The sequence below is a fragment of the Pomacea canaliculata genome, linkage group LG6, assembly GCF_003073045.1.
Source record: "Pomacea canaliculata isolate SZHN2017 linkage group LG6, ASM307304v1, whole genome shotgun sequence".
In the NCBI taxonomy this organism is placed as follows: Eukaryota; Metazoa; Mollusca; class Gastropoda; order Architaenioglossa; family Ampullariidae; genus Pomacea; species Pomacea canaliculata.
This window is the reverse complement of record NC_037595.1, coordinates 27528745-27552495: the sequence shown is the minus strand read 5'-3', so window position 1 is coordinate 27552495 and position 23751 is coordinate 27528745. Positions and strand designations below refer to the sequence as shown.

The following is a 23751-nucleotide window of genomic DNA, read 5'->3' as shown; positions in this document are numbered from 1 at the left end:
GAAGCCGAAATTTTCTGGTACATGTCGAGGATATGATTGAGAGCAGGGCGAAGGCTAGTCCCATGTGACACTCATCTGAGGGGAAGAAACTTCTGCTCTTTATTATTTGCTGATAAAAGTATCGGGTCATCACTTTCGAACCTGTTTTCAGTTTCACAGCATTAACTGTTTATCACGCCGGAATCAGGAGACACCCATGTGGTAACTATAAATAGTTCTTATTAGCTATCATTTGCCTAATACCGTTGATGAATCAATGTTTTTCTAGAATAATTGCTGGGAAAAGATGCCGTTTTGACGAAAAACGAAGGTTGAACTGTACATCTGGGTGCTTTATAACATATATGTCCTCGACTATTGAAAGTCGATTCCCTTAGATACATATGTCTTTGTCTTAAAATTTCCAAACTAAAAGCTCAGTCGCTAATCTTTAATTCTACAGGTCGGTAAAGTCTAATGCATGGTAGGTTAAACTGAAGTTTGTGGATGGACCACTAAATCTAGTTGTACGATATATTCACATTTTCATAAAGGTTTCTTCTGGTTGATGGCTGTAGTTGGCTTATGCCCGTGGGTATAGGAGGAAACAGAGCTCTATCGGAGCAGATGCTGCCTTACGAAATACACAAATGCTAAAGGTCTCGAGCACAGCATATTGCTCCGATAAAAATATACTTGAAGTCAGGATTCAACAAAGATTTGCGCTGCCAGAAGTAACATTGCTAAACAGTTTTATCGCTCTCCTTGGAGGATTCAGTTAATCATTCATCTCACAAATAGTTCTGGTTAGCTTAATAATTCTTTTTCGTATTTGCTTTTAAATTTGATATAATTGCATTGCAGTCTAAGAAAACTATTTTATTGGTATTCTCTAAGGATTAATCACAATCATGATAGAAATATTTAAGAGCTGCTCTGGATTATCACCTTTTAATGATTACCGAACATTTTACACTCTTATACAAGTAAAAGGAATAATAATAATAATGTCACCAAAACACAACAACTGTCAACCTGCATCATGTCAAACTGTCCACAAAAAAACGCCCGATTCGATCAAGTTAACCCCACCTTGACTTTTGAGAACAGCATCGGAACGCCTGCTGCTGATGCGGATAGCTTTTAAAGCCGCCCACGTAATGGAAACAGTGATAGCAGACGACATCCGGACGCCATGTTGGGCAGATCAATACTGTTCACCAAGCGAGGCATGGGACTCGCTCACAGACTTCCATCTACAGATCACAGAAGTCCGCGGACTCGCCTGATGGCAGACACAAGGCACCGCTGGTGAAAAGAAGAAAAGATTAGAACACCGAAGACGAAGTGTCACGCGAAACAATACAATCAGCAGTTTCTCCATGTTGTCACTTCGCAGACGACAGATCAAGTCTGCTCTGCGGTCTAACTCCGCGTGGTTGCTACGACCTTTCTGTACGGCTTGGACCAGAAATTATCGACATTAAGAAGTGTGCATTGTGAAACTACTGATTCTGTCAGGGCCACACTTCGCTCTGCATTTCTGGCCATGTGGCAATAGTGATGTTGACAGCTTCGGGAGATCTCCACGTCAGCGCCCAAGAAGATGGCTGTGAGGTTGTGTTAACTCACTTCGATCTGCACGCTGTGAGACTGGTGTGTTGACGTCTGCTCGTCTTTGTGGGGAGATCTGACTGCCTGGGGCCATCTCGGACCGAACCGAACACTATTCTGCCTTTAGCGACAGGAAAGGGTAAATATCAGCAGATATCCGTAACGTGTGTGTGTGATGTTTTATCCGACTCACTCTTTTCATTTCTCCCAGCTTGTTCTCTTTTGGAAGCTGCAATGTTTGAAAGCCTTTGTTTGCCACTGACTATTGGACGTGAATGTTGTTACACTTGTCTGCGAAAATAGTTTCCATTGAATCACAGATTCCACGCCAGGAAGCGTCAGCTCAATAATTTCCGTGAGCGACATGGACAGTTAAGGAGGAATGAAGAGTAGAGGAAGGAGCATTGTCTGTAGTAACGAGTTTGGGGTGAATACATCAAACAGTGGTTAACTATGACAAGACTCGATGCTGGCAGCTGTTTGCACAGTCGCACTACCTTATAAAATATTAGTAGCTTGACATAAGTGTTCAGATTGCGTGACTGTTCACCAGGTCCCAGACGTATTGCAAACCTGCAAACTGTTGTTTCAAATACAAATTGTAACCGGGTAGCTGATTGAAACAGGGTGGAAGACACCAACAGCTTCCTCGTGAGTTTATGTCTTTATTTGCAACAAAGGACAATTACGACTTTAAATAACCGCCATGAACTACTGTAGAGTTTTTGTTCCACTCTCTGAAAAAAAAAAAAAAACTGTGTTCGCACAAAGTATGTAGATGACTGTTAATAAACTAATGAAGTTTCCTTACCTTTAAAGGCAAAAGAGAGTGCATCGGTTCCTTTTTAGATGACTGGAATGTTTAGTTCTTTATAAGATCCACGCACTAATTCCCTGAATTCAAGGAAAACGCCGTTCTGTTTTCGAGTCAATGGTCTAATAAATGAGAAATGTTAACGAAGGGGCACTCGGTAGTGTAGTGGTCGAAACACTCCCTAGTCACCACTGGAACAGGGTTCAAATCCTGTCTTGGGACACTTTCTGTATGTCACACCTCTTCGCAAGGCTCCTTCCCCTTCTTCCTTCTTCCTTCATGATGCAAAATCGCCTCCAGATGAAAGCCCTTCCCTGTCAAACCAGCCATCCAACCATAAAATAAAGGCGTGCTCTGTGAAATAAAGGCGTGCTCTGTCTAGATTTTTTCCCCTGTCTCTGTGTACATATGAGAATATCTATGTTTGAAGCCTTGTACCTTACGAACGAAAGGGGACTATTTGCTTAGATATTTGGAGTTACTGTCTTGTAACGACCTAAATGCAACCCTTTGGAAAAAAAGACACTTTGGTGATGAGGTCTTATCTATCCAGACCTTAACCCTTACCAGTGCCCATTACGTTTCATGTGGTAAACATGTTTGTTCATCAGATTAATTGTCCCAGTGCAGTGGGACTTGAGCATCAAGGTGACACAGAACGTGGGTAGTTCGTGGGGTGGATGTCAGCTGAGCTTCCACTCGTTAATAATTCATTCTGACCAAGTCCATTAGATAAAGTTCGTTTTTCTCGTGTCATGGGTTTTCAGCCGCTGAAAAACAATTTCAGCTGGAAACAGATCGCAGTTAATAGTTTGTTATTCGGTTACAAATCTGAAAAACTCATGATCAGAGTGCAAGGCCTGTCTCTTTCTCTTTGTGTCACAGAGAGAGAAAGAGCATGCCTACATTTTATCTGCTTATTTCACTGCTGTTTGCTGTTGCTATATCTGATTAACCTCCCTATGTCATTTTCATTTTGTAATTTTTGTAATATTTTATCTTATGTGGTGAAGATATTGATATGTTCTAAAGTGATCTAAGTCAGGCAAATGTAAGTGAACTTCTTCATGATTACGCCCATATTTGTAGCGAGAAAACTATAATTGCCGATAACCTATAACTCAGACAGAAAGGTGAAACATTAGCGTCACCAGTACAGCTTTTCATGTAGAAAGAGAAGGGGTGAGAAGAAAGAAAAACCACTGTACCATCTTTCAACGAATTTAATCAAGCAAAAATGCAGCGAGGTAAGGCCACTAATTCACTTGCTGAAAGCTAGCTTCCTCACGTCATGGGAGCGGGTATCTGTTGATGCACCCCATTGGCAAGGTACGCCTTCTTTTACAGTTCTTCCTTTACTAACTGCACTGGAAACGGCCTCAGGGTTAAGCCTCACAAGCATGGTTCGAATGAAACAGATGTGCCCCCAGAGATATGACTTTAGTGCCCAAACACATGTGCCACTAAAGGCTCGCCTGTTCTCTACTGAAGAAAGGAGAAATAATAAACGACTATCCATATCACGCGAAATATAGAGCAACTTCATTTCTTGCCAGCAAGAGTTCACAGACCGAAGTCATACGTCATTAACGCCAATATTATGACGTGGTCCTGTAGACAGTTTGACGTGATGGTGGACTGCCATACTATGACGTCAGTTCAACAGCAACACAAATACATCTGCAACGGAGTATGTGACGTTACACGATCTAGAACCTGATGCACACATTATCAACCTATCTGACTTTGCCTCGCCAACGACCTCAAAGTAGGTCTGTGCAAGACTTTGTTTGATTCCTCAAGATGTCCGACTTCAGAGTATTAACGCTTCTGTCTAGCCGCCTGCGTCATTACCCTACTTGGGCTGCGCTGGGTGTAGTAGGCTGCTGCACCAGAGAAGCGAGCTGGGTTTCAAGTCATTTCACGTTGTGTCTGTATTTACAATGACCAGTAAAAATGGTGGCTGAAGAGGGGAAGAGGTGTTAGCATGGCAGGCTATCGCGTGAACACTTCGAAATAAAATCGATCCCACAGTAACCAGATAATAGCTTACAGTAGACTTCTACTCTTTCTCTCTCTCTCTTTCTCTCCCTCCTCTTCAGTTTATCTCTCCTATCTCTGTCTATATATACCCATCCTCTCTCTATTTCTCTCTCACACACACACAGAATTTGCACACTCCATAAAACTTAGTAGTAGTAGTAGTCCGAACGATACATTTGATTGCTTTCAATTGTTTTTCTTAGTTAAGACTTGCATATATTTCCCTGTTTGTCATCCAGACTTCCCAAAGGCATTTATTTGTCAGTGGAGTGGCGGAATGGCGGCTGAGACATCTTTAATAGACACTGTAAAACTCCGCTTCTTGGCGTGTAAACATTCTCCAAAGTATGTTGGGTAAGTGCAATATTTGTTGATTTATATGACTTTGCTGACGCTTGTACAAGATAGAGATACAGTTCTGAAAAGAGAGAGCTAAAGTGGAAATCTGAAATTTGTTTCTTGTTTGATTTCAAATGTCTAGGCCAGGGATGCCCAACTTACGGCCCGCGGGCCATATCCGGCCCGCGACGCGGTGCCGTCCGGCCCGCGAAGTTTCTGCCCACAGTACAGGAAATCGGCATGTTAGTAATAAAAAAAAACGAAAAAAATGGGAAGAAGTATTTATCCCTACAAAGGGGCGTCTCTCAATCTTTCGATGCATTTCATTGTCTTGGGAGGAACCAGTGTTTGAGATTCCTCAGGGATTAGTGATATTTTGATTGATTAATATTTGAATCAGTCGTTAAAGAGATTGAAAATACAGACTCCGGGCTTTCTAGCAAGGTTCGTCATTTTCCTGTGGAAATCAGGACGATTGTTTTTTTTTCTTTTCAATATATTTTTGCGGTGAAGTGGCCCGCGACACGGCTGTCCGAACCCGCAGGCCGAAAAAGGTTCTAGGCATATCTTTTCGTCAGTTGCTCCCACTGGTATGAATCATTCTTTGACTCTAAAATATAACGTAGCCAAGCTTCTTTGTCAATTATTTATTTATTCAGAAAGTAAACATCTCGACATTCGTGGCACATTTTCACATCTACAGACAATAGCCTGAAACTACACCTGTTTAGAAGCAAATGTGCCGTCCCTAATGGATAAACATGGTCCTCACACACTGTCATACGCAAGGCCCACAGACATCTGTGCGGATGCTACAGTTCTGCCCACTATACAAAATCTCGACAGATTAAAGAAACCAAGATTAACGACAACACAAGGTTTAAATCCTAATAGATGTGTGATGTCACAGTTGTCACAGATTTGTGTACAATTATTGGAGGCAGCAGTAAATCTAGTAGTGGTGAAGCCTTCGCTTTATAACATTCTTTGAAGTCTAGCTTTATTTTTTCCTTGTGATTCCTTTTTTGTTCACATTCGTTTGAAAGAAAAAGACAACAAACAAAAAAATCACTGCCCAAAGAAGGGCGCCTTCAACACCATCCCTCTCGGCCCGTCAGTCGACAGTGATATTTTATTGCCGTATGGATTTTCATGTTGTTACAAGCAAGAATTTTTAAGCTAGCTTTGAAATAAAATCATCAAAAATTAAGTTTCTTGATAGGGAAAAAGTACCAGAAAAGCTAAGCTGGTTTTCATGAACTAGTCGATAACACATGCACGTCACACAAAGACTGATGGCGTTGCGCAATAGAATTGCTGAGATGAAATGCGGAGGATCAGACACAGCTGCTCTGTTGAAAGCATCTATCATTTTACTTTTACGTACAAAAAAGAAAATACTCACTGGCTATAATCCCTTCGGTAAATCCCAGTCATGGCCGACCGATAAATCCCACTCTCACATACTTCCTTTAGACAAAAGTAAAACAAAATGACAGTCACACGACAGAACTAGGAGCTTACAGTCTGGGAAAGGGATTGTAGTAGGGAGGGGAGAAACCCACTCCTTATACCCTGATGGAAACTAGTTCGCTGTCAATGCTCGTGTATTGTGATTCGAATGGATGTCCCCCTTACAAGACCTGCTTCACTCACCAGATATTCAAGAACGTTTTCATTAAAGCGCGTGAAACAGAAACGTTGGCAAACAAATAAAGCCGGTAGCTGCAGTTTCTGTTTTTCCTGCACTTCATATCATTATCGAGGTGCAATGTTATCGAGGGATAATGTACAAGTTCGCCGGCCGGGCACGGCGATGTCCATCGCTCTGTTCTCTCGCAGCCGCCTCAACCCTGTTCCAGTCTCCCATCGATCGGATGAAGTTTATGTACCGACGTCTCATTCTCCTTCATGCAGACGGACAGCCCTTTTGTCCAGCTAACTCTAGAGTAAATTCTGTTCTAGTTTTCATTTCCCGTGCTGATCCCTTTTCCGGACATCACTAAAACTATTGCATTAGGAAAAGTCTTTTGGGCAATCACACGGATACAGTCCCTTCCCCCCTCAACCAGACGCCGCTTTAGGCATGTGCAAACTGTGCACCTGCAATATATATGTATTGAAGATAAAACAGAAGGGCAAAGGGGACACCGATTCTTTCTCTGCCTTGGGCCGCCACGAGCCTAGAGTCGCCCTCGCCCTCACCCACCAACCCGTGACGTTCAGCTCTCCGACATATTCCGTTGTCCAAAAAGCATACGTGTCTAAGACAGATTGCCGTATGATCAATTTTCTTTCTTGCGTTCGTTCTTTTCCTTTTTATTTTTTATTTTTAAAGCCAATTTTAGCTGTAGCTGTTATAATGTGCTTTTTATATCGATAGCTAATTATTGCGCGAACAACTTGTAAACATACGCTTAAAGTGACATAGGTAAATACCTCATCCGAGAAGTCGTTGTGTACTACAGCTGTGTGTCAGAGTTGCTGTAATGAGCATAAATTAAAACGACGATATTAGAAAAGATAAAAAAAAAAACTACGGTAAGTAAAATTTGGCAAAGCAATAAAATAATTATAAGCGGAGAACCAGCGTCAATATTTTACACTCTTTAAGAGTCTTTGGAGAAGTGCTCACTCATAAAGAACTTTTTTCTATTTATATAACATTGTTCATCATTTTGTGTAATTAAGATGTCCCAAATGTGCCAGATATTCAAATTCCACGTAATAAAGGGTACACGGCTGACGTATTGCCTAAAGCTATTGTACTTTCTGTCCAGGGTGGGTGTCGGGGTGGCCAGTGTCGTGTTAGGTCTGTCAGCGTGGTCTCTGATAGCGTCATCGAGTCGTATGACGGAATGTCCACCTGTACGGTCCAAGCCCGTCCCTGCCGGAGGAGAGAGTTCAGGGTCAGGATCAGACCCTGCAGGGGGCGCCGGGTGCAACGCTGAAAGCTGCCCTTGGCATTACGTGGTGTCCGACATAGCGAACAGACTTCATCTTCTGGAAATGGCATTCAAAGAACAGGTTAGGTGTTAATATTCACAGTCTGCATTTAATACCTTCTACAGATGTAGCTTACGATAAATCTGCCAGCTCCAGACAAAAATGAACACATTACACATGCATGGAGGGATTTCATTGCTTTATCATTTATTATTTTTAATTTTATATAAAAAAGGGAGATATTACGAAATGGAAGCAAAACACGCATTCATAAAATTTAATGCTTTGGGAACGTCTGGAATAACATTTTGACCTTTAAGTTAGAACATGGTCGTCCTAAACCCCAAAAGGTTTTCAGGTACTAAATTTCTTTGTGGAAGAGATTATCATCATTTTTGTTACACTAGCATTTGAATTCACCTGCCAGCGAACAGGCTAACGCATTTCAGTGACACTTGGCCTTGACTCAGCCGTTGGCTGACGTAATGATGAGGTGTTCACAGAAGTCATCATGGTGTCTTTTTCTTGTGCCCAAGGTGGTGGCACGTGAAATGATCGCGCAGGAAGTCAGCAACCAGAGCGACTCCAACTCGGCGATCGAGCAGAAGCTGGGGACGTTCCTAAGGCGTCTGGAGCAAGTGGAGAACATGATCAGGATGCTAGAGACCAGGCAGCAGGAGCTGACCGCCAGGCTGCATTCAGACGGTAAGTACCTCAGCCTGACACCCCACTTTCTAAGAATCATTGTCGAAGTTACTGCTCCATTGCTCCGTCATAAATCTACATATCACCCTTTGCCACTTGCTGTCTTTTTTATTATTTTTTTAACCAGAGTTCGTCGGTTTCCTCATCATCCTCGCCATCATGGTGGAGGTCATGTTGCGGGTGCGGCCGAAAGTAGGAGAGATAAACCCCTGGGGACTGCGACAACGTATGCGCTTGTCACCCAACAACCGTCCGAGGCCCACATCGGAGCCAGCAGCGATCTCGACTCCGACCTTGATCAGCTCCACGGTGACGACGGCGCAGCCCCGGGCCGTGGCAGACATGACCCGGCAGGAAGTTCACGAGAACAACAACGGAGGAGGGCCCCAGGTGGCAAAGCCACTCAGTGTCAGTTGTGCCTCCCAGCAAGCTAACAGTCCGTGTCTCGCTCTCACCATCTGCATGCCTTTCTCCCGTTTGCTTTATTTGCAACTGGCTCTGTGTCACCATGATATTGTCTTGTAGCTCTCAAAACCTCCTCACTTTCAGCCTCAGTGAATGTCGCTCGCCCCATGTGGCGTGGTTATCATGTGATCTGTCGAGATGAATTACCAGCTATACTTTTAAAATCTGCTTGAAACATCCTAGATATATATTACTTGTTTTCTTCGCATATGAAACGGAGTCTTTTCCCACCCAATCCTACCCCTGCTCATCTGGTCAATTGTTTGTTGTTGCTGGTGTAAATAATAAACAATATCCATCAGTGGATGTAGCTACATTTGCTGCATGATAAAGCCGACGTTAACACCCACCCATCCCGCACTTCAAACAAATCTCTCATTTAAGTCCACTAGAATAAATTCAATTACGAAACGAATATCGCAATCACTACCTTCTTATTGTTACTGTTGTTAATGATGGAGGGGGAATCACAACTAATAAAGTGAACACTGAGCACCATTCACCTGAGCGCATCCTCCAAAAATTTCCCTTTCTGAAGGTCAACGGCTATAGCCAACTGGCATTTCACTCCAAAGAAAGCTCTGTGAGATGAAAAGACTGTCGTGCGTCCCGAAAGCTGATCTGATACTATAGCTTAGTGAAAAACAACGAAGAAAGAAGAAAACTTAAAAAATTTATGTCGAGGGTTGGTCGGTGTTAATCAGGTTAGGTAGTATACCCTTCGTAAATAATGTGATTTGTGAATGTGTCGCCGGAACAGCAGCAGTGTCTTCAGCCGGAAAAAATAAGCGAGATATAGAGGTTTTCTAAGCAATTGTAAAACTAGAATGTTTTTAAAAACAATATCTTCAAGCTGAACGATTTCAGCCTGTTATTTTGTGCTAGCAGCGCTTAACTTCAACCGTCGTTTGCATACTCGATTTGCCTTATTTTGTAAAAGGTGTTCTTGATCTTCAACTTGCTTCCCTTTCAGAATGGCGTGTCCTTCTCGCCGAAACATGGTCTGTTTCTTCGACCGGAGCTCTGCATCATTGCCTTCAGGCGGGACAACCCTGCGCTGACCTCCTTCGTGGATTCCACACTTCGCCACCTTGATGACATCAAAGTGAGCGTTAGACCCTACTACCTTGTGGAGAATCACGACCACTTGCGCCACTGTCCTCGAACCCGCCTGTACCTCGTCATCTTCGAGATGGAGGAGCGTGTAGGCAGTAGTTCCAGGGGCCACGACTCCGACCTCATCACTTCTACTGTCCGATACATCAAATCTCTGGGAGGTACGTCCGAACTTCTCCTAATCAGACAGAGCAATTTTGATTTGCTGTTTCGTGAAATAGGGAATCCATTAAAATTCATATTATGGCTGAAACTCTTGCAGAGGAATACTATAATAGGCTCTCATCGTTGTGGGGAGGGTCAAAAGTCAACTGCGGAAGACGTTGTAGACGCCTAAGTTGTGTCATGTGACAAGACTGGCTCTCTCTCTATATCAGTGGTTCTTAGCTTTGTTTAAGGTACCGAACCCACAAGTTTCATATGCACATTCACCGAACCATTCTTTAGTTTCAAATGCACATTCACCGAACCCTTCTTTAGTGTCATCACGAATTGCGGGTGTGTCTTGACCTCCGTGGCGGAGGCTCCGACGAACCCCTGAGACCGACTCACCGAACCCCTCGAACCCCGGTTAAGAACCACTGGCTCTCTCTATATATATATCACATGTATTTGTTCTTTTTAAGCAATTTATGCTGATTCTGCTAGCACAGACTACTAGCTAAATAATAATAATAATAATCATCATCATCATCATAATCATCATCATTAACGCCCTGTAACCTTATAAAGGCTCACAGCGCACAAAATCAATCTCTCTCTCAGACACACACACCAGTACTCTGGTAAATTACACTTCAGTCAAATGGTTTTCAGAAGAGGTGTGCAGTGCTTTAAGCTGCCATTTAAAAACTGAGAATTAAAGAAGAATTTTTGAATGTGGAGGACATCTGCAGACTCTTGGTGACTAATACTGAAAGGACCTTGTACAAAAGATTAGATGGACACGAGAACACTATAAGCCATGCACGTACAGATCCCCCCACCCCACCTTCTGATCTCGGAGACAGGACACGTTTTTTCTCTTTAACCACTTTTTTTTATATTCTTTATTCTTAGTCATTCTTCTCATCTCCTAACTGGGAAACACGATGGCACGCAGCTTGGGTGAACTGACATCAGTGGGGTCGATAGCCCTAGGTTCACCGAGTCAATCATAACCGCTTAAAAATTAACTTTAAACTCGCGAAACGCTCTATGTACTTTTTCACGTTTACTTAAACATACATAGATATCAGATTAGAGAAGCTCCCACAACAGAATAACTATTCAGGTCTTTGCGTGTCGCAGAACATTTTAAAGTCCAACCCGTCCACAAACTTCCAATATGACGTAGTACAGTCGTAAACGACAGTATTACGGCCGTGATGGCGCGATAACACATCTCTACTTTGAGAAAAGCACTGAAGCTTTGCGGGTTTTTTGTTTTGTGTTTAAGCCAGCATCATCCTTGTGGTCACCAACGACGAGGGTTCGAAGAAGCTGACGGCGCATGCCCTGTACAACACGCACCTGCGTCTGCTGCAGTCGCACGAGGCCTTCCAGGACCTGACCTCTACCGGCCGCGTCTTCTCCTCATGGCGCGAGTTGACGTCCCACCAGCTCAGCCACATGCGCAAAATCGTCAAGACTGCTCTTAACCTGAAAACAGGCTTGAGGTGAAAGTATGCCTGTTGAACTTCGGGGGGTGTGGGGGCCGGAAGGAGATTGGAAAGACGTCGCCGTGGACGAGCAGAATCATTTTGCGAATGGTCTACACGCTGGCAGACGATTGGTGAAGCACGTCCATTTCTACAAATCCCCCAAACTTTCACTAGCCACACTCCAAAATGAAGGCAACTCAGACACAGAAAACATACACACTTGTCAAAACGTTAATACAGGTTTTTATGGTTGTACCGCCAGTCCAAATGTTTCTGTATACATTTTATGGTGCTGCTGATTTTTGGCATCATAATCCAAGGTATCCTATCTCATTGGGGACTAGCAAGGTCGTGAAAAGGCAGACATGATGTATTGCTAATGTCATGAGTGTCACAGCTTCATGTTACACATATGGCCTGCAGCCGTTCCCACTGCGGTTTGATAGCTTAGTCAATTCTAGGCTGACAAGACAAGAAAAATGGTTGAATCTCAAGGCACTGAAGCTTTAATAGTCTTTTTGATCAATAATTGAAGACTAGGCGCCAGGTGTGACTCAAGTGAATTTTTGCTTCAAGGCAGAGGTAAACAACCATTTTCTCATGTTCTGACCATCAAAAGCACAAATAATGAATAGGATTTTTTTCTGAATGCAAGGAATAAAACAAACATATTGACATTCAACAAATTGTTTTAAACTTTCACCACCTTTTATACTTTTTATGTGAACATATTAACTGTGCCAGCCAAATCTTGTTTCCAGCAGGGGAAATCGTTTAGATATAGCAGATGCTTGAAGTTTAAATTCTTGTTCTGTGCATGTGTTTGTACAATGGCTACATCAGCTATATTACTAAGACTGTTTCTATTAATAATGTCTGTTGCTCGTTGAACAATTGCTCAGTGCTGCTTTCTAGTCTGCTCTTTCCTGCAGATAATTCTTCCTCAAAGAATATGGCAAGCGAAAAAATGTTTTCTGTAAATTACTGGTTTGCTGTTGATACAATTAGCTGAAGAAGAACTATCCATCATTGTTGTGATATGTTTGTGATGACCATTTGGCAACAAAAAAAAAAATGTCAAGCTTTATAAAGTTTTTTATAAACTTGTTATAAAAGGTTATCATTTCAAGAAAATATAATATTGAGTACGTGAAAAAAAAACTTCATTTGGAAGACTTGTTTAAAAATAAACATTTTTTTGTCTTGTTTTTGAGGGGTGGACAAGGTAAATTAGAACATGTGTGAAGTTGATTAGAATTTGCACTCAAAAGTGAAAATATTTTTTAATCAAAAGAATAAAATGTTTTCACTGGTAATTATTGTTACATTTCTGAATTATTATTTTATCCTACACAGGAGAGTGAAAAATGGAAAACAAATTTAAAATGGTCTAAATTTTGTTTGGTACATCTCTTAATTTCTAAGTGATTTAGCAAGTGACCAATAATTTGTTTCCTTTAATTGATCAGAAAGGTTTCATTTATTACATAGTTGAAATATAGCAGATGATGATGTAACAAATTCTCTAAAAAAATATAAAAGATGTTAACAGAGGGAAGAAAACCTAGCTACAAACTAAATACACAGAATTTCTAACTACAGGTGAGAGATGAATTCCAAATTTCAGCTTTGAAATGTGCCACATGCATACTTAACAAACAGCACCAATGTAAATTCTTTTAAATGAAACATTTGTTGAAGTACTATTAAAAGATAATGCACTATCCCGTTTATGCATATTTTCACATTCATGTTTTTGTGAACACACACACATACAGAGCATAGCAATGAAATACTTCTCCATGTATACAACTAAAAGCAAGGAAGGAAAAGAGTTGAATCTAAGTTTGTATGGAGAAACTCAGCAATAATTTAAGTAAAAAATTATTTGACAAACTACAGATGCTATCACCGTCAGCCAACAAAAAAAAAAAAAAAAAAAGTCACAGACTGCAGTGCAATGTCACCAAAACATAAATAATCATACAAACAGTAAAACTGGGGGAGACATTTACAACAGTTTTGCAGACAACACTAAAAAAGAAAAATCAATAAATCTTCAGATGTAATAACATGCAAGAAGTTCTCTTGAGTTTCTCATTGAAAAAAAATTAAACTACATACTACAAAATATTAAACTACATACACCAAAATATATTAGTACAGTTAGTGCAGCTAATTAATTCAGGATGGTTGGTTGCTATGTCAACAGTGAATGCAAGGATTAATTCAAAGGCACATCACAAAAAAAAAGATCCAGTGACATGGGGAGGTGCTTCATGCATACATCCTGTAAAATAAATGCCATTACACACTGGACAAAACACTACAAACAAGCAGTGATTATATAAAAAGCCATTTCTGAAAAGACCTTAGTTACAACACCGAGTGTAGTTTATAGCACTGATCAGTTTCTTTCGAAACATGAAACTGTTATGTTGAAGCTATAAAAGGAATTAAAAATGTTCCAAATTCCAGAGCAATTCTATCATCAAGTCAATCAAAAACCAAGATATCATCAACCGACAAACTAAGTCTGCATAAAGCCTAACACATGGATGATACTTGACGGTCTGAACATCGGAGCCATGAAGTGTACAGGTGTCCACATCTCACACAGATAGCAACCTCATTTTTATGCTGTATGTAAGAACAGCTGAGGGAAGATGACTGCTTGCTGCAAAGTGTAACATATGAAGGGTTCCTTGGGTTTTCTGTAAAAACTTTTATCTGCTGACAGTTGCATTTTCGAAAGATAGTTTTCTGCAGCTCTGTCAGAGAAACACAAGCTGGGTTCCAGGTGCATCTCAGATGTGAGTTGAAATTTGTTGGGGGTTTTTTTCTCTTTGTGTGTAGAGGTGGGGTTATGCCTATCTGACAGCAATGTTACAAAACACAAGGAAAGCCAATTGACGGGCTAGATCTAGTTTGTATTCAAAAGCTTATTAAAATTCCTCCACAAATGGTACTGAAGGTAATTTGCCTCTGAGACCTGTCAAGTCAATGTGCTTGATGTTACAAAAGGTGAGGATGCATATTGTCCATAATGTGTTTACCCATTCCTCCCACAACAAAAGTACTGGAGTGAACCAATCCACTCAACTTTTTAAGCAATCTTTCAGTACAGTACTAAACATGCATCATCAACTATAGCACATATTTACTATCACCCCACACACAGAGAAAGCAGGCTTTCACTTTACTTGCATCATTTTCTTTTATTATTTGCACATTCTGACCCAAAATATGGAATGCTTCATATCATACATTTTGATATGTAACTGCCATTCGCAATCAAATAAAAAAGTACAAAAGTGACGTCAGATGAAGTGTTAAATGTCAAGGAACAACTACATATACTTACACAACGAGTATTTTAAGGGTCATTAATGACAAACAAATGTATGCTAAATGCCCTTTAAAATATAAAATAGGTATTTTATGTGAATTTTTCAACATTTTTACCCAAACCTTGGATCAGGACACAAAACAGCTTAGTAAAAGATAGTTTGGCTAGAGACAGCTAAAACTGCTTCAACCAAGATTCTTTAGTTAAAAATAGGTATCAGAAAGTGTATCACCTATAAAAAGTGGTTTAATTTATTATTACTTTAAAACTTTAAGCCCGTGCTTTCACTTTTGATTCTAATCCACGGGTACACACAAATTATTTGTAAAAAAAAAATTCATAAAAAAATAAACATGACAGAACAATAAATCTAAATTATCTTTGAAGCTCAAAGTTGAGAGAAAGAAACCATCCCTATCTCACTCCATCATGAAACACCACTTTCTTGTAAATCAAAAGAAATCTATTACAAGAAATTGTATTTCCCAAAAGAAAATTGATTCGGGCTTATGTATAATTGATGATCACTGTGAAGTTTGTATAGTCCTGTATTCAGTGGATTTAAGTGGTCACACACCATGTAAAATTTATAAGCTTATGATGATAAAGAACAACTTTAGAGTCAGAAAATGATAAAAAAAATGTTACCCATTTTGCATATACATTTATGTTACCATCATTTTTTAAAAGTGGGCGGCCCAGACTTTGTTGAAGGGACCAGACATATTTTTTTGCCCATCCTCAAAAAAAGATTACTATGCAATGGTCAATTATCGTCATTATATACAGTACACTGGCAAAAGTAAACTATAGTTTGAAAATTTTCCCCATTTCAACAAGAGCCACAAATTTTACTCAAGAGAAAAGAAGCACGCTGAGTGAATATCATAACAAATGTAGTTTGATATTGAAGATACAAAGACTTGTTGCTGTAAGAAGAGACTGGTTTAGTAATGTCCATTGCATCAACCATGTCAAGAGGCTGTTATTGTTCTTTCTTATCTATGTTTGTTTTCTCTGGTTGACTGTCTGTGCTGTTTTCAGAAATTCCGGAACTGATCTTTTCTGCGTTCCTGGTGGCAGTGTGCTGTAAACTGTCTTCGTGTGCTGGCTTTGAACCATAAGCTGATCCCTTCTTAGTCTCTGTCACAGCGATCAACAGTCGCATTCCAAAACAAACTGCAAAAACAGCAACACCCACCATATTTAGATTTGTAAGACAAACAGCATTCACCATTTAGTAAAAGTCTCACTCACATTCTGTCATGTCCCCTTTGTTAAAGTGTCGTAGAGTTGGAAATGCATGTTATGTTCAAGATACAGCTTACTGAGAAAGATTTACCAAAAAGTACTACCAATATCCATCTGCTTTCTGTTTATCTGTCCTACTAGCATAGTATATAGCTTATAACATAGCAAATTACAGTGTTCCCTCGTTTATCGCGGGGGATAGGTGCTATGATCAGCCGCGATAAACGAATTTCCGCGAAATAGGGACATACATGCAATAATAATATATACATGTAAAACAATATCATGTGAGTGTAAAGTAATATAGTAATCATGGTATTAATACAGTACAATAACAAATTAGTGTAAAAAAAATTATAACTGTACTCAAAGAAACCCAAAAAACTGATGCTAACTGGCTGCGAGATGGGAGATAACAATCATGGCTCATCGCTTACGCATAGCAATGGATTTCTCATACACAATTATTTCTTTCTTTCTATCTACAAAATAACCATGGTATTTTAATAGAAATACAAATATAGCTACATTTTTCGTCTTTTTCCTGTTGAAATATCTATGGTATTTTGTAGAACGATAATTCCCAGCACAAAAATATCGATCGATACTTCACTCAAAAAAAAAACCGCGAAGTAGTGAATCCTCGATATATGAACCGCAAAGTAGCGAGGGAACACTGTATATCTATGAGGTATTGAAGTGAGAAATTTGTTTAATATTGTATTATGTACTGTTTGGATTCAACTGAAATGGGCTGCAGGCCTCTTCAATAAATAAATCAATCACACTGCATAAAATTTTTAAAATTTACATCATAGAAGAGAGAAAGATGAAAAAATATTAAATATTCTTTATATACTTTATGACAGGTTAAAAAAATCATGAAAAGATTGTGATTGCACAAATGATAAAACCATCAGCACTTATAGTGTTTCTAAAATTCAAATCTTTGCCACCTTCAACACTAAATACTATTACAGGGAAAAGCAAGCCAAAACAAAAGTTAGGAACATGACAGAAACTGACATTCAATTCTAAATTTTTGTCTGCTCACAATTTGGTGTAGGAAAATGACTGTAAAACAACTGTATGAAAGGGATCTTGCTTTAAATGTCAGGAATAGGAAGGCAAGAATATATCTGTAATTGTTTGAAAAGGTTACTGTCAGGAGCAAAAGTTCTTTATTCTGACAGATGATACTGATATTGACATGCATAAAATACCTTGGGCAAGAGTACAGAGTTCAAAATAATTACCTGCAGCAACAAAAGCAATAAAAATGATTCGCTGTGTCAGCGTTCCTAGTACAAAAAGCTGTCCAATATAGTAGAAGAGAGGCACACATGTCAGCACAGCCCAAAAAGCCCACATCAGCAGATCAGTAATTCGACGAGGTATAGTGCATGGTTCTCCATCAAACTTGCCATTCTTTTTGAAATTATCATAAAGTTCATCCTATACACAAACAAAAGCATGTTATGATTTTTTTAAATCCCCCACCAAAAAAAAAAAATAAAAAAAATTCTCTGGATACAGTGTACGGAAAAACGACAAATATCTATACAAATACATAAGAGTATCAAACCTGAATGAAATTATGCCAAAATCAGTTGCAACAGACAATTTAACTGTACAACAAAAACAAATTATGGTTTGCAGTTATTTAAAAAAAAAAAAAAAGACTGAATGCAACAGTCATATTTAAAATATAGGCAGCTTTTTTTTCAACCTGATGTTCCTCATGACTCTTGGAATATCCTTTATGCTGACTCCTATAGAGTTTATTCTTAGATCCCCATTTTCCCCAACTCTATTAAACAGTTATTCTGTAAAGAAAACGTCTACCTTTTTTTGAAATGATGCTCTAAGCCATTCTGAACAAGCTTCATCAGAATCTACAGGAATATCTTCAAATGGGATCCGTCTGCAAAACAAATCACTTTTTAAACAATCAATGTGAAGGTAAGTCTTCTAGGTTTCTGTGCATGAACATGTATAGGCGTACTGGGATTTTTGTCAATATCCTGCAGAATGACACCTCAAAACATGCATGATCACGAATTTGTTTTCATAGGCTCATAGCAACAGGCAAACGAGAATAAAGTTTGAATGAGAACAAAAATCCATTTAACATATTTTTTTGTAATTTAAAGTCTGATCACAGAATATACAGTATTACACAGTTGCAAGGCTAATTTAAAAAAAAAAAACACCTTCAAGTCTTCTTTGAAGCTGTCACAACTTACTCTGTGTGGAAATGAGCAAGTAGTGGTACTCCCTTTACAATGTTCATGAGGTTTGGTTCTGGACCATTGGATGGAAAACCAACTGTACAGTTGTAGAGGGCAGGAACTAATCAAAAGAAAAACATTTCAGCTCAAAAGACCATGCTGTAGACATGCTTTAGTTTGATAAGAAGAATAAAGTAGAACACCAAAGCTTCACTTGCTGGACTTTAAGGATGATCGGTTCTTGCTATTGCCCCCTCTCATGGTAAATTTTTCTAGTAGTCATGGAAACAGAAGTAGTAAATGAGATACAAGTCAATCCATGTCACTAAAAACACCCCAAAACACATGTAGGATTATAAATCTGTCATACATCAAGCATAACAAGACTGTGTGTATGTGTCTTGATTGAGATTTCAATCTGCATGTCTGGAAGCAATGAACTAATTCTTTTTGAGACCAATCTTTGTAGACTTTGAGGTGAATTTAGAAAAATGTACTTGGACTGTAACAATTATAATGCAGAGTTTCACTATCTTGCCTGCTTACCTTTTCCTCGCATACCATGTACAGACAGTATAAAACCCTTTGTACGAGGTAGCAAAGTATGTTTCGTCAATGGGTAGCCTTTTGCTCTGCACACCTCCTGACTAGCTCGGAGTTTTTCTTCTGTGAAGCGAGTACCCTCAGGAAACAGCAGTGCCTGGACACAGTATTACCTTAATAACAATTTCCTTTACTTATCTTTTGCAACAGCTAAATCACACAGCAATTAAGTCACTACACATCAAAGCCAATGTACTACAATGGTCTTTTAAGTGATAAAAAAAAAGGTCTGCCTAGCACAGTCTCTCTCTTTTTTAGCAATTATGCCCTCTGCATCTGCAACAATATCTGATCAGAATACAGAAATGGAAATAAGCAGAAGATAGTGAGTAAAACAAGAAGCAACACCATAGAAAATCAAGTCAGACAAACAGAATAATATATTATATAAACAATAATTAGTATACAAGGAACAAGAGCTTTTAACAGCAAAAAATTAACTGTCAACTTGCAAAAATAAGCATTTGTGACAAGTTATGCTTTTGCAACACTGAAATGAAATAAAATGACAGCATTCATTAAGATATATTCTTTTAGATGTGGTAAATAAGCTCACAGATAAGCTACACACACACTGCACTCTGTGTATTACATGCAAAGTTGTGGACCAGTTCGATGCGAAAAATTAAGCAACACTTACAGTGACCCAGTATCCATCAGGATAGTCAGTTATCTGCTTGAGGTACTCTGAAATAATTCTGCGGTCGTGCTCCCATTGCCTCTTCAAGAAGATACTTTCAGTGAAATACCATGCCCAGCCAATGAGAGGTACATATTTCAGCTCCTGCTTTCCATAAATCTTCGTGCCCTGTTGAAATAGCACTGTACAATTGATTTATTAAAAAAAAAAAAAAATCTTTTATCCAACAACTGCCTACTGACAGTGATGTACTTGGCTTCCTAAACTAAGGGGGTTTACTCACCACATCCACTAACAGAAAAGAAGACAAGCTTGTTTTTATGGTTCTCATTAACATTTCAAACTTTTAAAGGAACTTATGTGGCAACAAAAACCATGCTCAAAAGACTTCTATCATATCATTTATTAATGCTTCCAGCATAAAATCATGAGAAAAAACACGAATATCAACAAAATAAAGATGATTTTCCATCAAATCTTTTTTTCATTAAGTTGACCTTTCATTCAACAAAAAGGTCAGCTGCAGCGTGCAAAATCTAACACTAGCACATGATAATTATAACACTGGAAGTCATCATGCTACCTTGATGTCTGCATCTAGTATTCAGCCCTCGCAATCCTCAGGTTCAAACATGTAAGGCTTATATTGTATTTCGAAGCTATTCAAAACTTCTTGTTTTGCAAGATTCTTCATTGCTAGAGCTAAATAAATTAAGATCTTCCAAGAAATCAGATACATAATGCCAACGGCTGACAATCAATTACACATGTGGACCTGCAACAACGCCATGAACTGGAAATTTATTTTCAAGCATTAAGAAGATTGTGCAGGATTATAACCTTGAAATTATAAACAGTGATATTTCAGGTGCTGAAATTTATGGAATACATTTATATTGTCTTTAACTGCCTGAATTTCGAATGCTGCTCAACCAGACTCCCATCAAATTCAAATTAAAGAATGCCTAGCGATTTTAAAAACTATTGTGAGACTGGCAAGGAGCATATTGTAACAGCATTATGTGCATTTTGAACTTTTAACACTAAAAAAGCTGGAAACTCACCCCTAGCATCCCAAAGCGCTCAGCAAGGACCCAGGCCATAAGCCAGTCAATGTCATACTTGTGGTTCATCAACACCAGTACATGTTCTTTGCCCACTTTTTTCTTATCCTCTTTGTCTATGTAAAGTAGTACTTCTGAGCCAGACCACCACTGGGCAAGGAAGGTCAACTCTGATCCACAAGAAAAGAATACCACATAGAGCTTTATATGATTTGTAAAGTTGTAAAGAAATTAGAGCTGAAAAACAGATAAAAGGTATCTTATTCTGCAATGCAGTGATGTGAATACAGGTAAATCCCTTAAAATCTGGAGGGCTGGCTGCCTTGCCATGACCTAGCCTTAGTTGCTGGCTTGGCATAAAAGACCAATCCCAATCCGGAGCTAAAATCAGTCCAAAAATGCTACACGAGGACCTTAACTTATGCAAACGAACAACCAGACTATTTTTCAGAACCAGAAAATTGCCATCTTGAGTCGAACTGATCCAGCCATGACTTTATATCCACAACCTACCCACTATTGAATCCTTAAAACATACAGTGAAAACGCACCTCTATCCATAAACATTACTCCTAACAACCTTTCCCATAATGCTAGTCATTTTTCGCACCCTTCCTTTCGCAATATCATGTTACTCTCAGCTCTTGTTCTTTGGTTTCTCTTTGTGTTTTCTGTATTTGATTTTATTCTTTGTTTAGTAGGGTTGTTTATTCTTCTATAGTTATATGTTGTTTTCTTCTCCCTTGTATGCTGTCCATGTTTCATTCTTGTTCTGAAGTGCTAAGAGCATACTCCTTAGGAATGTGTGTATGTGCTTTACAAATTTTGCATTTATTATTATTACCCACACAAGACCACATTATCTCTCAATGCTGAAAGCCGAATCAACCTAGGCCCAAAATACGAAATGATCACTGACCACACAAGCTAAGAAGCTATTAATATCAGATATTGTTATTTACAGGCAACTATGAAAACATTCTCTGGCAGTGGCAGTGCCACCACATTTCTTCAGTGCTAGGTCTCTGACCTTTTAGGCAAACTAGTCCACTATTGCTGGTCAGATGGGAGTCACACAGAAACATATCACCTTGACAGCCTCAATAGTCAAAAATGTGCCATATCCATACTCACAAAAATGAAAAGCGGTGTCAGGCTGAATGTGTGAACTGTGCCCTGAGCTAGAGAGGACTGAGGAGCCTCAGGCTACTGCCTCTATAAATGTCTCCCCAAATGCCCAGTTATATTTTCTTGAGTTACTTCACATCTGACTACAATGATGTCACCGTGTTGCACATTTTCTTACTCTTGTCTATGTGACTTTAATAGGTACTTGTGTCATCGATGATCAATTTGCCTCTTTGGTCTGATTCAATTTGACTTTTGGTGCTGAGATGACACAAACATGGCTGGGTCAATTCAACTTAGGCAATGAGACAATATGGTTCTGGAGAGAAATGAATGGCCTCCAAAACCATTACCATTATCTCCGATGTCATATTTTTAATCATGTCAGAGTATGCCACTGATAATTGATAAGCAGTAATGATCAAATATCAGCATTTGTCTGGTTTATTACAAAATCAGCTTACCCTTCCCTTAAACTCTGTATACATTTGACTTTCAGCAACAAATCATTTATGCTTTTAAGAAAGTTTTTGTATCAGTTTATGTTATTTGAAGTTCTCTTACATGATTTATGCATGTTTCTATGTGTTAAGATACCGTGTTTTATATCACACAAGTAAAATTCATTAAAAAAATGCAAGAGATATTGCTTGGATTTAGAATGCCAAGAACACAAACATCCATCAAATAGGTCTGAAAAAGTAGCAACTTACGGCACCAATGAGAATAAGCCAAATTCACATTGATTTTGCGATACAGATGTCGGTTGATGGGCCACAGTATGCAAGAAAGAAGCATAAGGAAATTAACAATCAGTCCACTGACAATGAAGATGTACCCCAGCAACAGCTGAGGCACAATCATCCCCTGCAATATTCTTAGCAAACCCATGCTTGTTCTGGTAGTTTTGAGTCAAATCTGAAAACAGAAAGCACATAGTTTATGAGTGTAATAATGTTTGTATTGTGAAAGTCATGTGATTATATCTGTCCCGCTGTGTCTTTATCAAGTCAGCTTGTTTCCGGTAAATAATAGAAAGTCATCTTCTCTCGCTGAAGATGAAAATGCACAGAAGCTGTTATAGGAAATTATAATTATGTGAATTGGCTGCAGGGTGTTTTACCTCCCAAAGGATTTATTTTGGATGAAAGTGCAACAAGGCCAAAGTGCAACTAGAATCTGCGAAACTAACCTCAGTGATTGCTTAAATTAGTTAGCTGCTCACATCCTCACTTTACAAAACTCAAGAGTCGATATCGATCACATATCTGAACTTTCGAGAACTGCCACTACTCGGGATGTGCACGTGTAACAAAATCAAATAATGAACGCGCTATTACTGGTTATTAGGGTTAGAAAAGGACCACGACTTTCATGATATAATATCACAGTTTCTGAGCAATGAGATAATCATCTTGACACGCCCGATAACATTGACAGTGATTCTCAGTGATGATAACGCCGCTACTTTCGCTCGTGATGTAACTTACCAAGTCAACAGCACTGTTACTATAGTTGTCAGCGACTGAAAGTTGAATGACAATAGGTCGAAAAATAAAACCGCAAAAATATCAAAACTAATTAGTTATTTAAATTATCAAAACTAAATAAACTCACTGCTTAAAAAATACCTGTAAAAACTCAAAATATACGAGTAATAACAGAAAGCAGAAAAGTCTTCATACCTGTTGTCGATACTTCGCAAAGCGATTGTCGGCCTTTGATCTTTAGATCGGTTGTCATTCTCATTTCCGCTAAAGACTGCAAAAATAAGATAAGATATTTCCATAATATTAATAATAAAACCTAGGACTGTAGCAC

The 23751-nt window shown here is 39.1% G+C and overlaps 2 protein-coding genes across 5 annotated transcripts; one reads left to right on the top strand and one right to left on the bottom strand.

The window, feature by feature from the left end:
- The first annotated feature begins 1278 nt into the window (after positions 1-1278).
- On the top strand, positions 1279-13606 carry LOC112565971. Of its 2 annotated transcripts, none has more exons than XM_025241874.1 (7): positions 1279-1732; positions 4690-4804; positions 7570-7816; positions 8272-8440; positions 8568-8830; positions 9879-10182; positions 11460-13606. In XM_025241874.1, exons 2-7 carry the CDS (start codon positions 4728-4730, stop codon positions 11681-11683), a joined length of 1284 nt encoding a protein of 427 aa, XP_025097659.1. In that variant the 5' UTR covers positions 1279-1732; positions 4690-4727; the 3' UTR covers positions 11684-13606. The 2 variants fall into 2 exon arrangements, with proteins under 2 accessions (XP_025097659.1, XP_025097658.1); XM_025241873.1 differs by having other exon boundaries at positions 8568-8848.
- Positions 13607-14862: 1256 nt separating this feature from the next.
- LOC112565973 (1-acyl-sn-glycerol-3-phosphate acyltransferase gamma-like) lies at positions 14863-23751 on the bottom strand. Of its 3 annotated transcripts, none has more exons than XM_025241875.1 (9): positions 23616-23751; positions 22644-22848; positions 20803-20972; positions 19739-19906; positions 19042-19195; positions 18511-18616; positions 18110-18188; positions 17521-17719; positions 14863-16192 (listed from the first exon to the last, which is right to left on the bottom strand). In XM_025241875.1, exons 2-9 carry the CDS (start codon positions 22819-22821, stop codon positions 15999-16001), a joined length of 1248 nt encoding a protein of 415 aa, XP_025097660.1. In that variant the 5' UTR covers positions 22822-22848; positions 23616-23751; the 3' UTR covers positions 14863-15998. The 3 variants fall into 3 exon arrangements, with proteins under 3 accessions (XP_025097660.1, XP_025097661.1, XP_025097662.1); XM_025241876.1 differs by lacking the exon at positions 23616-23751 and adding an exon at positions 23421-23512; XM_025241877.1 differs by lacking the exon at positions 23616-23751 and adding an exon at positions 23123-23144.

Coding starts and splice junctions, on each gene's coding strand:
- LOC112565973 (XM_025241875.1), bottom strand. CDS start 22,821: ATGGGTTTGCTAAGAATATTGCAGGGGATGATTGTGCCTCAGCTGTTG. Junction 18,617..19,041: donor ACATGGTATGCGAGGAAAAG/GTAAGCAGGCAA, acceptor TCTTTTGATTAG/TTCCTGCCCTCTACAACTGT. Junction 17,720..18,109: donor GAGCATCATTTCAAAAAAAG/GTAGACGTTTTC, acceptor GTTTGTGTATAG/GATGAACTTTATGATAATTT.
- LOC112565971 (XM_025241873.1), top strand. CDS start 4,728: ATGGCGGCTGAGACATCTTTAATAGACACTGTAAAACTCCGCTTCTTG. Junction 7,817..8,271: donor AAATGGCATTCAAAGAACAG/GTTAGGTGTTAA, acceptor CTTGTGCCCAAG/GTGGTGGCACGTGAAATGAT. Junction 8,441..8,567: donor CGCCAGGCTGCATTCAGACG/GTAAGTACCTCA, acceptor TTTTTTAACCAG/AGTTCGTCGGTTTCCTCATC.